General features: G+C 36.4%; 1 protein-coding gene across 7 annotated transcripts in view; it reads left to right on the forward strand.

Annotated features, from left to right (window-relative positions):
* LOC105219951 (putative uncharacterized protein DDB_G0282133) overlaps positions 1–13528 on the forward strand; it is an 85244-nt gene that overhangs the window by 35263 nt on the left and 36453 nt on the right. For all 7 annotated transcript variants that reach the window (XM_054235656.1, XM_054235653.1, XM_054235654.1 and 4 more), the window contains 3 exons: positions 1559–2382; positions 4111–5238; positions 5377–6223. In XM_054235656.1, coding sequence (XP_054091631.1) covers positions 1584–2382; positions 4111–5238; positions 5377–6223 — 2774 coding nt within the window. In that variant the 5' untranslated portion in view covers positions 1559–1583. The remainder of the gene's footprint in view (positions 1–1558; positions 2383–4110; positions 5239–5376; positions 6224–13528) is intronic.

Below are 13528 nucleotides of genomic sequence, written 5' to 3' on the forward strand. Positions count from 1 at the left end.
TGAAGAATTGGCAGCAACTTTATTTAAATATCACAGAAGAAATAAACATATTATAAGTCTGTAATTGGCGCAGGAACCGTTAAAATGAAGAATTGGCAGCAACTTTATTTAAATATCACAGAAGAAATAAACATATTATAAGTCTGTAATTGGCGCAGGAACCGTTATTCGATTATAGTTGAATCTATAATATCGCCTCAGAGAATGGAGAGATGAACTCTTTTTCTCCTAATTCGGCGCCAATTGGAAATCCCAATTGAAACCAGGTTGCTCTCCACATGTTCTTCCCAACGGAGTGGAGGTTTTCCTCTTCTTCGGCTTCCACCAGCGGGTACTGCATCAAACACTTTCAAAGTTGGAGTGTTTCCGTTCATTCGGACAACATGACTTCGCCAACGCATCTGCTGTCTTTTTATTCGCTAAATGTTCAAAGGAACATAAATCTTGCGCAAAACTTGTCTCTCGAAAACTCCTAGTGCCGTCTCATCGGATGTTGACGTCCATGGTGCTGCACCATGAAGCAGGAAGGGAATGAGAAGTGACTTGTAGAGTTTGATTATTGTCAGTCGAGATGTCGACGACATTACTTTTCAATTGTCTATCATATGTTGGCAATAGTGATTCTGCGTTTAATTTCAAGGCTGGTATTGCTATTGGTGCTAGAGCTGATATTTCCATAGAAATATCACAACCGACAATCGATGAATTAAACCAAATTTTTGACAAACCCAAATGCTCAAACGAAATCGGACAAAATAAGACGGGTTGAAATAGCCACTACAGTGTGGGAAGCGCAAGGTCGGCGATTTACAACCACGCTACCAGTATTGAACGCCATTAACAGAGGAATATTTACTCAAAAACCCTCCACGTGAATTGCGTACTTAGAGATAAATCATCACCTATTGCAGACACCGAGCTCGCGAAACTAGAGTGAGCCTTGCGCAATTTCGTTCTGGATTTGAATATACAGTAATCCCCGCTTAAGATCACCTTCTTAACATGCAAGACTTTTGTGACACTTAATCGGGAAAGGCACTTAAATGAATCCCGCTTAAGTGCCTCGAGGTACCTACCGAGCTTTTTCTCAAATACCTCGATCTAATAATATTATTTAAGAATGAAAATCATATTTATTTCTTATTAATAACAAAAATACTTATGTATTAATAACAATAAATATGAAAACAAAACACATTACAAAACTATGTATATGTTATCCTTATGACAATACTCAGCGCATTTAATGTCATCGTTTCCTGGGTCTCCCGTTAGAGTCCTGCCAATTTGCTTTAGGCTTGCGGGTTCAGGCAAGTTTGGGTAACCGCTACAACAACAATCACGCTGCACGAAAGAAAATATAGGTTTCGAATTAACTAAACTAACTAGATATACATATGTAATTGTTAGCTCCTGGATGTCATTCAATAAATGAGGAGAGCTCTCTGAGCTCCCCAAAAATATTTTATTTTTTAATTAGAAATAACGAAAGTTGTTAACTAAGTATATACACATCTTCATATATGATATGACTAACCTATTTCTCAATAAATTTCAGGCCCAGCTGCATTCTAATTCGCGTAATGAAAGAATCCAAAACAACAAATAAAAAATTACGTAAGTTTCGGAAAAAAACAGGAAGCACTGCAAATACATCTCTCTCGATAAGCACCTACAAAAATATCTTGAATAAAAATTCAAACTGGCAACGGAAGCAACGTTTAAAGATTAAAAATAAATTAAAGCATTCAGCACAGAAATTTCGCGAGAAACGCAACTATCACAAAAGCGATCAGGCTTTACTAAAGAGTCAAATAAGTGCAGCATCAGCAAGGAAATTTAAACGCAGTATTATAAATAAATCAAATGAAAATATAGTGGCATGTAATGTACCCTTCGTACCAGCCAGAAGAGCCTCAATTGAGGAATTAGAGCTTGAAAATAGAGCTCGCGTTAAACTCGAATACAAATACAAAGAATCATCATTTGATATCGATGCGGATAAGAAAGTAATACCCTTTGACAGTGTATCGACAGGCGAAAATTTACAAAATCGCAATGCAATGCCCAAAACTAAATACAGACCCAATAATTTGAATTTCAGCGCACAATACTGTAGATGCTGTAATAGTGTTGCATGCAATCACACACCCAAGAGCTCAGCTGACTTTGACATAGGCGATAAAAAAAGTTCATTTGACTTGCCAAGCTTAAAGAAGAATACATATCGCCATGACCATCACCAGACCTTTGTAAGCAACAAAAGCCAACTTCTACGGGAAACACTTTCAACTATGCAACTTCAACATCATTTGAGCGTACAACAACAAGAACTGATACAACAGCTCCAATTAGTACAACGACAATATCTGATCCATCAAGGTATGTTAATCATGGCGCAACGTATTGTTTGTAGCGTTTCACATTTGTAAATACGCAAACTCTCTATTTGACATCTTTTGAACATTCATTTTGTATGAATGCATTGTGAATTAAAAAAATATTAGCGATGACTGGTCTTATTCCTTGCGCTCAGCCATTTCATTGTAGACGTTTTCTCGTTATCAATCCGCGCGGAACCATAAATTATTTTTAAAAAATTTCATATTTTTTTACGGTTTCCGGTCGGAATTTCGCCGAGGTTTCTTTTATAATATGTATTGCTTCTAAAACATTTATATTTTTTAGGCGAACCAGTCACTATTCTTCTTCTTCTTAACTGGTTATAGCCGAGTTTACAACAGCGCGCCATTCACTCTTTCTTCTCGCTATTTGGAGACAATTGGAAGTCCCTAGTGCAGCCAGGTCCTTCTCCACCTGGTCTTTCCAATGTAGTGGAAGTCTCTCACTTCGTCGGCATCCATCAGCGAGTACTGCATCGAACATTTTAAATGCTGGAGTGATTTCGTCTATTCGGACAACATGACCTAGTCAGCGTACGCTTATTCGCTGAACTATGTTGTCGAATAATTTTTACAGCTCATCGTCCGACCGTCCGCGATATTCGACGTTGCCAATGTGAAGGACCATAAATCTTTCGAAATCTCCTAGTGCCGTCTCATCGGATGTTGACTTCGTCTTCTGCACCATAAATCAAGACAGGAATGATGAGCGACTTGTAGAGTTTGTTTTTGTTCATCGAGAGAAGACTTTACTTTTCAATTGCCTACTCTGTCTATTCTTACCAAGATATATTTAACCTGAAATTTTCGTTAATGAACTTTAAAATGTTGAATAAATCCTTGATCCAAAGGCTGACAAACTGAAGTCGTGTTACTAGGTAAAATAAATTATCTTCACGCTTTTTAAACTTCTCTGTCGAGAGTCGAGTCTTGTAACAATAATACTTTTTTCTTTTTCCTCTGCAATATTTGCACAAAGACAGTCAGTCTTTCTATCGACAGTTTGACTCCACAACAAACTCGTTTTTAAGAGCCAACGTTTTGTTTGGCAATGCTGTCTCGTCAGCATTATAAATATGTTTAGGACTATACAATGACTGAAAACAACTCACTAAGATAACCAATCTTGTCATATGTTTGAGTTTTTTATAACTTTTATTCGCGTGCACTCAGTGGAGGTTCGATATGCACCAACCCACTCCGCAACGACAGTTATATCGCAAAGGTTCTATAATGGAAATTCACTTCGAGCAACCACCTGTAAGTCTCAAATGATGTTAGTTAACAATCCAGTTAATTGTACAATTACACAACATTTTCGACATGTACATGCACAACCCTTTATGCGATTATAGCTGAATCAATAATATCGCGCCATTCGTCTCATTTTCTCGCAATTTGGCGCCAATTAGTGATACCAGGTCGCTCTCCACCTGATCTTTCCAACGATGTGGAGGGCTTCCTCTGCTTCCACCAGCGGTTATCGCAACCATTGTCTTTTTATACGTTGAACTACGTCTATGTGCCGCATAACTCGTACAGCTCATCGTTCCATTGTCTACGGTTTAACTGCGCAAAACTTTTCTCTCGAATAATATAGTTCTATGTATTCATTCTACTCACTGTAATAGTATTACAGCTCTGTTAATAACGATATTAGTGTCCTGCCACTTTTAATATTCTTTTTTATCAAATGTGTTTATTTCAGGCTTTGTCAAACCATTACAATTGGACTTTCAAACGCAGCTTAATAGTCCATCGTCACCGTGTAGTAATTTGTTAAGTCGTGGCCAACAGCACTTACATTTTCAACATCAGGCTGCGAATGCATTGACGAAAAGCATTGAAACTCATTATGAAACAAATTATTTATTGCAACAAAAGCAGCAACAACAAATGTATATGCAGCACGAAGCTAATCTGGCAAAACCAATTAATGAATATCGCATACAACACAATCAAGGACAACTTTACGAAATGGATGTTGATACCAAAAATGAGGACGATAATTTGAGCATCAGCAATAACAACAACATCAACTCCAACAATGTACGCGATGTTTGCGAGAACAAGCAGTTTATTAAGATTATTAATCCTACAACTGTACAGGAGGAGCAGAAATCCAATGAAGAGCATACATCTATGTTGGAAGCAGCATATAAATCTACAATAAGAAACCCACAATATATGGAGAGTGATGACGGTAGTTTGTGTGGTAACTTAAACCATGGAATTATGCAATCTATGGAGGGAGCCGAACAGTTATTGCAACATACACCAACACATTGTACCGCTGCACATCTCTGCAAAGCTGCTACTAGCTGCAATCACTTTAAGCAATATCAACGCAATTCTAGAAGTAACGACGATGGCAACAACAACAACAATATCAAAATCTTTAATAATCACAGATGTATAACACGGCAGCAACAGCAGCAGCAGCGTGAAAAGGATCAACACGAAAAAATCATGGATGTGACATCCGGAAACGAGGACGGCAATGATAGTTCTCAGCATACTAGCAACATATTTCCTGATGAGTCAATGACACCCGTAGCAGAAACCAATATAGATTTCGAGTCGCGCTTACGTCCCCCCGCGAATGACAAATTGTACAGCAGTAAAAATGCGCAACAAAATGCGATTAACATGCATCAGCATTTTCAGCAAAGCCAGTGCAGCACTCAATGTTTGCTGCCGTCGTCACCGATTTCATCGATTGGCGAACACAACAATGGCAATGACAGCCAAAATTCCGCTGCTAATGAAATGGATGAATTCACAACTTGGGCGAATCCCGACGACCAAGTCGGCAATATAACTGACGATATAAATGGTGATTTTATTCATATCGAACGCTCCATGTGCATAACTATACATATATGTAGAATCATATACAATTCTGTTTGCTAATATTTAATAAGTAAAATTCACATTATCCTATGCTTGTATGCATGTTTCTTTATTTTCATAGCGTATATGCATTACCAACAGAGCGGTACTGGTGGACGGAGCCGAAGTCACAGTCGAAGTAGATGTAGCAGTAATAGCAATCAAAATAGTAGCATTGACAATGGCAGTGAAACCCGCGACAATATCAAACGTCACACCTGCCCCGTTGATAGTGCTGGCACACAAATGGTCGAAGGCGCAACAGTCGCGATTACGCCACCTATGCGGCCTATCAATGCCAAACAGCATAGATTGCAGTCGGGACACAAATTGGAAATTACGCAGGCATCAAGCATATATCATATGGTCGAATCAACAGTTAAAAACGACATGTCACCGTTATTGCGGATAGAACAGCAAACCCAGGAACAGTCACAGCAACAGGATGTAACACAAAAATCATCAACTTTGCTAACACTGCCGCCTCCGCGACCAATATTGTCGCCAATAGCGACTTTGTCTGCTCCAACAAAGGGCATACCATCGAGGATGCACGCAGCAGCAGCTGTAGCAGCCGCTGCAACGCATGCACAAGCGCCACATCACAATGCAGCCGCAGCCGTAGCAGTAGCAGCTGCAGCAGCAGCTGCCGCAGCGGCCGCAAGCAGTGGCTGCATAAGTGGTGCAACGATGACGCCAAATTTTGGTGGCCTGTTGGATGCAATAAGTGGCAGCTGTGGCGGCAGCAATGAAACTCACAGCATCGGTTATAATAGCACGAACACTACAGCGGTGAATCATGCCACAAATGATAGTGGCACCAAGAGCACCTACAGCCCAAAGATGTACTACCACCCGCTATATGCGCACGGAATATGCCGTTGGCCGGGTTGTGAGCTGGCGCTCAATGACTTCGTCGCCTTCGTAAAGTAAGTGAAAGCATAAAAAGAATACTGCAGTTATAAAACACATATTTTTTTAATAGTTAGAAGAATGTACACATTGTATATATAATTTACACTGATATTTGGGTAATGATTGTAAAATAATTTATGGTTACGGTAAGGTCTAATCTTAGTACGTATAGAAATTATAGAAATAATCGACAAGTAATTGTAGCAAAAATTTCCGATAACCGAATACTGCTTTATAGACACTTTATAAAGCGTGATCCATTTTGAGGTTATCTAGTTTTTTAAAGAAAAAACCACAGTAACTTCAAATTTTTATTTACTTCAATTTATTGGAGAATATTTATCATCATTCGAAGAAACATTATTTGGCATTTATTTTTTAAAGATTATCTCTTTCAAATGTCGGTCGTGGCTACGTCTCAGATGGTCCATCCGTCGAGTCCAATTTTCGATTGTTTTTTAGGCATTTCGACTGGTAATTGGCTAATGACATGCGTGATGTTTTGCTCCAAGGGCTGATTGCCCGCAGGAAAAAGTGTAACGGTGTGATATCACACGATCTTAGTGGCCAATCGACCGGCACAAAACGTGAAATTATCTGCTCACCGAAGTGTTCTCTCAATAAATCCATTGATTGATGCGATGTGTGGAAAGTGGCGCCGTCTTGTTGAAACCAAATGTTGCCGAGATCTCGGGCGTCAATTTCAAGCATCAAATAGTCGGTTATCATGGCGGATAACAGTACGGGTTGCTGCGAACGTCGCCGAATAAACTCTCCACGGTCTTCGTGTAACACATTCTTTACATAACATGAATTTTCGTAATAAAGTTGAATAATTTGTAAACGTTGTTCAGGCGCAAATTCTTATATGATGAAATGCCAAACAATAAAGAACAAAAATAACATGACAGTTTGACACGATTCATACTTGTATCACCCGATACAACACTAAGAAGTGTTTTCGAGTTAGTTTCTGTATAATGTTTCGTATTTAGACACACCTGTCAAAAGTGGGTACGTTCTCTCATCCTCATAATTCTGTTGTTCCCCAAGCTTTCAGGCAAAAAGAAAAATCTGTCAAACACTCATGTCATTGAAAGTTAAGAGCGCGAATCATCTAACTGTCTTTGACATTTGAATGAATCGGATAGGTTTGACGATTCTTCTGCGTTATTGGCGTAGACACCGCTTAAACGGTTATAACCGTGTTTACAACAGGGCGCCATATATATTTCCTTTTAGCTGTTTGGCGCCACTTGGTGATACCTCGTCCTTCTCCAACTGATATTTCTAACGTAGTGGAGGTCTCCATATTCCCCGGCTTCAAAGCTGGAGTGTTTTCGTCCATTCGTACAACATGACCTAGCCAGCGTAATCGGTGTCATTTTATTCGCTGAACTATGTCGTCGTATAGCTCATACAGCTCATCATTCCATTGTCTGCGGTATTCGCCGTTGCCACGGTTCAAAAGACCATAAATCTTCCTCAAAACCTTTCTCTCGAAAACTTCTAGTGCCGTCTCATCGGATTTTGACATCGTCGATGCTTTTGCACCACAAAGCAGGACGGTGATTATAAGGTTAAATTTCTAGCAACTGACAAAACTGAAACGAGCTTCCAAAAACATTTTAACATTGAACATATGTGTGTAACCGCCACGTAAGATCACAAAGCAAAAGTAAAACAAAAGCGAAATGTAAGTGTATATGAGAAATTAATTTTTAGCTGCAGCTTAGAGGGATAATTTTTTCATGAAAATTGTAAAAAAAAACAGTGTTTAATAGAAAATTATAAATATTATTAAATTTTATTTATCATTGAAAGCTCAAACAGTTTTGATAGTAGAATTAATTGCTCTTAAATGACTAATAGCCTTGACAGACAGCGTTGACCCCGATTAAGTCCGCACTTAATCAGATACAAATTTGTTTGTGGTAGACCGCAGCAAACCGAGTTTGAAACTATTAAACAGCTGATTGCAGTTAAACAGTTTGGTAGAATAAAATTGAATACAAGACAAAATCACTAATTATTAAAAAAATATACATAAATAAGTTATTATTAGAACTTCCACTCCTGAAAAATTTAGCTATTGCATAGCATGCGTATGTTTTTGCTTACATTTAATTGAAAAAAAAAACAGCTATCAGTATTGCTTGTCTTCACATTAGATTAAAATCGGTAATTTTTAACAATGTTGCCAAAGAAAATGCCACTAACTCCCATTAACTCTCTAAGATTTTGAGGATTAAATCGGAGTTAGTAACGGTGTTAACTGAGATAACTCTCGAATTAATCCTGATTAAAGCATCCGGATTAACCCCGCCGTCTGTCATGGGAATAAGAAATCATTTGATTTTCATTTTATTAATTTATTTGAATTTGTCATTACTTGTATTAACATTAAAAAGCGCAATATATTGAAAGAATTAGCAGGGAAACTAACGCTCGCAAAGGTATGGACGAACACACGTTCGTAAAACTTTCCGGAAGTTTTTTCAACAGAAATTTCTGGTGGCTCTGCCTGTATTGTTAAATATTTACACTATTTATATATTTTGTACATAGTAAAACTAATCAACGGATTTTTAAGTGGGTATATAATGCCTAAGACTATATATGGTTTCTGTACTACGATGTGTACTACAATAAAAGCTCAAGAAATCATATACCAGCATAGTGACACACATGTAGTATTGTACTATGTTTACATCCATCAGCTGATACAAATAAATTCAAGCAAAATATAATTATGAATAACATGCAGGAAAATTGATCCTGACTTAGTTATAACTTCGAGCAATCTTAAAATATTATTGTCCATTATGATTATTACAAATTACATATTATTACATACATATTACATATTTTTCACATCATTTTTTTTCAAATTTTGTTTTTTGATTTCAATTTATTTTGTATTTAATTTATTTTCTGTATGTCAAAATGTCAGAAAACATATGATTGTGACAGAAGAGCTTAAAAGCTTTCGGTGTGTTCAGTGCAATCCATTGTAGTACATTTCACAACACCACAAAATTTCAATGGTTTCTAGAACTCTATTGTAGTACGAAACACCATTTGCTTTCAAACAAAAACCGGTGATACACATGTGGTTTCTGAAGCATACTACAATATGTACTACATGTCTGTCGAAATAGATTTCCGAATTTCGGTCTTCCATCCGACTGCCAAATTAAATTTTATGCCAAGCATTTCAATTTTAAGCTCCCAGTAGGAGGTGCAGTTTGAAAGTTTATATCTCATAAATTACTTGAATTATTTTTGATTTAAGCTTAATACAGTTTATAATATATTTTTCGCACAGAAGTTAGTTGATCAATTAACTGGGCTTTGCTCGATTAAAGCGGTGATATAGACCGATTTACCTTACAAAATAAAACTCTAAATTTTCTACATTAATTTTTAATCGAATACAAATCGAGTTGAAACTGGAAAGCAGCTCTGCAGTGGGTTGTCTACGCTGTGAACTGTGCTTATTGATAAAATAGCAATCAGCTGATGAAACTTACCAACTTCTTATGAACAGTAAAAAACAAAAATGTATACTCGTTATTCGAGTAGCCGGCAGTGCGAAGGGCAAACTCTGGTTTCTCAATTATAATCTTAATGCAATAAATTAATTTCGCTGTGCGAATCAATTATGTTGGGCGTGGTATGTAAAATATAACCAACCAAGTAAAAAATCTGCATAAATCCTGAAAATATCTAACTTTATAATTTGATTCATAATTTTTCTAAAGAGAATGAAAGTATTACACATCTTTTCGACGAGGTTCCACTTGCAGTGAAATTCCATAATTGCTTTTACTACAAATATTTAATTTATGTTTATAAAGCAATATTAACAATCCGGCAGTTGTAACATGTAAGTATTTTGTATTTTTGATTTTGTTGAATAAATATTAGAAGTGTACATATCTATGTTTATGCACTTATATACTTATACTACTATACTTATAAACCTTGTAATATGCTAACTGTTTATTGTAATAAAAACAAAACAAAATAAACGAAGTTGGTATTTGTCGTTTTACTAACAACTTGACATACATACACACATGCATATATAGTACACAAACTATAATAATGGAGTTGTGTAGGCCACTATTACAAGAGATAGTAAAGCAGAGTAAAAATAGTGAGTTCGTGAAAACTTTCAGATTAATTTGCACAAAGTAAACTGTTTTCAACAGCTATTAATTAAGACAATTGCTCTAATATATATGTAAGTTGACTCTTATAAAGCTGATAGACACCACACAATATTTTGAATTGAGCGGAAATCAACCATAAGCTTAAATTTTTAAAAATAACTGTTTAATATAATTTACTATGGAGAAATGAGCCAGAAATATACTGAAATCAATATCGGTCTTAATCCTTACGGCATCGACTTTTTTTCTGTGGTTTGTTTCTCTTGGGACCAGAAAATAATGCCAAAAAGAGCTTATAAACAGAATTCCATGAGGGAGGAACAGAAAGTTGCTTGTGATCATCACTGGGATATGGAGGTATACAAAAATTATTAAAATAATAAGTAAGAAAGGCTAAGTTCGTGTGCAACCGAACAATTTATACTCTCCCAATTTATAGATTAAATTTTATGAAGATAACATATTTTGACCCATATAATCATCATAAATAGTACATGAGGACTGAGGTAATTCCTGAATCGATATCACTCATTTTCACCACCAAGTACGCTATATCTAGGACTGTATGCTCACTTAATTAGGCTAAGATATTTCACATATTAACCTGTTAATAACGTACATATAAAGGCCACCGTATTTTTGAAAAACCTATAATTAGGAATATTAGAGCTAGGAGATGTTATGACCCGATTTTAACCATTTTTGGTACAGAGACACACTATTAGAAGAAAAAGATTCTCTCTGAATTACATTAAAATATCTGACAGATTTACCGATATTTTCGGTGAAAAATTACCCTTAGGCACTGAGTTCTTCATGTTCGATATCAGTGACATTGAAAAGTTATAGTCCGACATCTCGACATTAAGTTTTATCGTTAAGTTCCTTCGTTGGTTCCTAATGAATATATTATAAAGTGAAGATATGGATTGAATTTAAAATTGAGTTATATGGAAAGTAGGTGTGGTTGTGAACCGATTTCGCCCAAATTCCGTTCGTTTCATCAAGTGTTAAGAAAATATTATGTACCGAATTTCATTAAAATCGGCCGAGTAGTCTCTGTTTTGATTTTTTTTTTGTATTCTTGTTATTACTAAGTAGTAAATGTGAGTGTATGTGAAAAAAAGCTTGGTAATTACCTCGAGGCACTAAAGTGGAATTAATTTAAGTGCCTTTCCTGCTTTAGTGTCTCAAAAGTGTTACATCTTTATCAGTGGCTCTGATAAAGAAGGTGAAATCGGAGTGGAGCCGGCTTCTACATTTTGCATATCACTAGGACGTTTCCTGTTCTTTTGAGTAGAACTTTAAAACATCGGCGTTGCGTTTAAGAGGTCAGTTGCAATATCCATGTGAAATTGTATTAACAATTTTGAGATGCAGATTCCGATACAGAAGTCAGGAATTGATAACTGCTGTGCCTAAGCCCCAGTTAAATAGTTTCATGTACCACTTATAGGAGCGATTATTCACTTCATACAGTTCCATAAGCATGTCGGCAAGACCAACTCCTCGCAAGTTTTAATTATATTTTGAAAAATGTTATAGACAGCATATCGAATATTGGATTGGCTTATTTACCATGGAATGTCTTCTCGTTCCTAAGAAACGTATTGAATGCCGATAGATCTTTCTTTATATTTTCAAGTTCTTTCGAGATTTCTTGGTTGGCTATACTTACTAGTGATCGATTTCAAATTCTTCACCCTTTTCTAAAATCCCTTTCAAGCATTTCTCCCGAAGTTCATTGTCGTTTCATCACACTCTTCTACAGAAGATTTGTCCCAGTACATCTCCAAAATCTGCTGTACACTACAAATCTCAAGTCATTCGGTCAAGCAGTTTTTGATACGATGGAGAAAAGTTTGAAAACACAGTTTTGAGAAAAACGCGTTCACAGTTTCTTGCTGCCAACTTAGCGCTTCAAACAGCTTCTTCTTCTAACTGCTGTTTCTTTAAACCGATTTCGAGTTTTTAAAAATCACTTTAGACTTAAATTGTTATTTATATTTTCAACACGATACAGATCTTTACCATTTTGTTATCTTAAATTGAAACCATATTGAAGGTCGCAGAGCATACGCTTGCAACAGCTTCAAAATTAATAGATTTGTAAGCAGAAGGCATTATCGATCCCCCTCTACCTTAATTGTACTTTTCCAAATATGAAGGCTGAGGTAATTCCTGTACCGATTTCGTTTTCACTAACAACGTACACTATATCCAAGACTATACGCTCACTTAATTTGATTATGATATTCATATATTAATCGATTTAGAAGGTATAAAGCACACCGAATTACTGAAAAATCTATAATTATGTATATGGGAGTAAGGAGAAGTTATAACCAGATTTTAACCAATTTTGGTACAGAGACACACTATTAGAAGTAAAAGATTCCCTCAGAATTTTTTTAAAATATCTGAAAGATTTACCGATGAGCATTAAATGAGTTTCTTTTGTATTGAGTTAATTTTTTGTTCGAATAATCAAAACAATTAAATATTGTAATAGTGCTTTATTAGCTACGTATTTTGATGCATGGGTTAGAGTCTTCAGTGAAGATATTTTTATACTCTCGCAACAAAAGTTGGTAAGAGAGTATTATAGTTATGGTACTTGGTACACATGTTCCTTGGGACCGTGAGAGGGTTGTTTTCGAAAATGGGCAAAATCGGACCATTGCCACGCCCACAAAATGGCGAAAACCGAAAACACATAAGGTGTCATAACTAAGCCATAAATAAAGTTATGAAAGTAAAATTTGGTATAAAGGTTCGTCCTAGTAAGGTCATTATTTGGATGTAATGTTTTTCGGGGAAGTGGGCGTGGCTCTGCCCCCAAATAGGTTTTTAGTATATATCTCGTAAGCCAATAAAGCTATATAAACCAAACTTTCTGCAGCCGGCTCCCTTACGTACCCCACCATACACCATGGAAATAGTTAAAATCGGATAATAACCACGCCCACCTCCCATACGGGCGTGGGATCGCCCACTTATAGGTCAAAAACCATAGCTCAGGAACTACTCGACAGATTTCAATGAAATTCGGTATATAACATTTTTTTGACACGTTTAGGTAGTTTAAGTTTCTATGCAAGATTACTACGGAGGAAACTTTTAGTCGTGAATTTTGCGATG

Source organism: Zeugodacus cucurbitae, chromosome X (assembly GCF_028554725.1).
Source record: "Zeugodacus cucurbitae isolate PBARC_wt_2022May chromosome X, idZeuCucr1.2, whole genome shotgun sequence".
In the NCBI taxonomy this organism is placed as follows: domain Eukaryota; kingdom Metazoa; phylum Arthropoda; class Insecta; order Diptera; family Tephritidae; genus Zeugodacus; species Zeugodacus cucurbitae.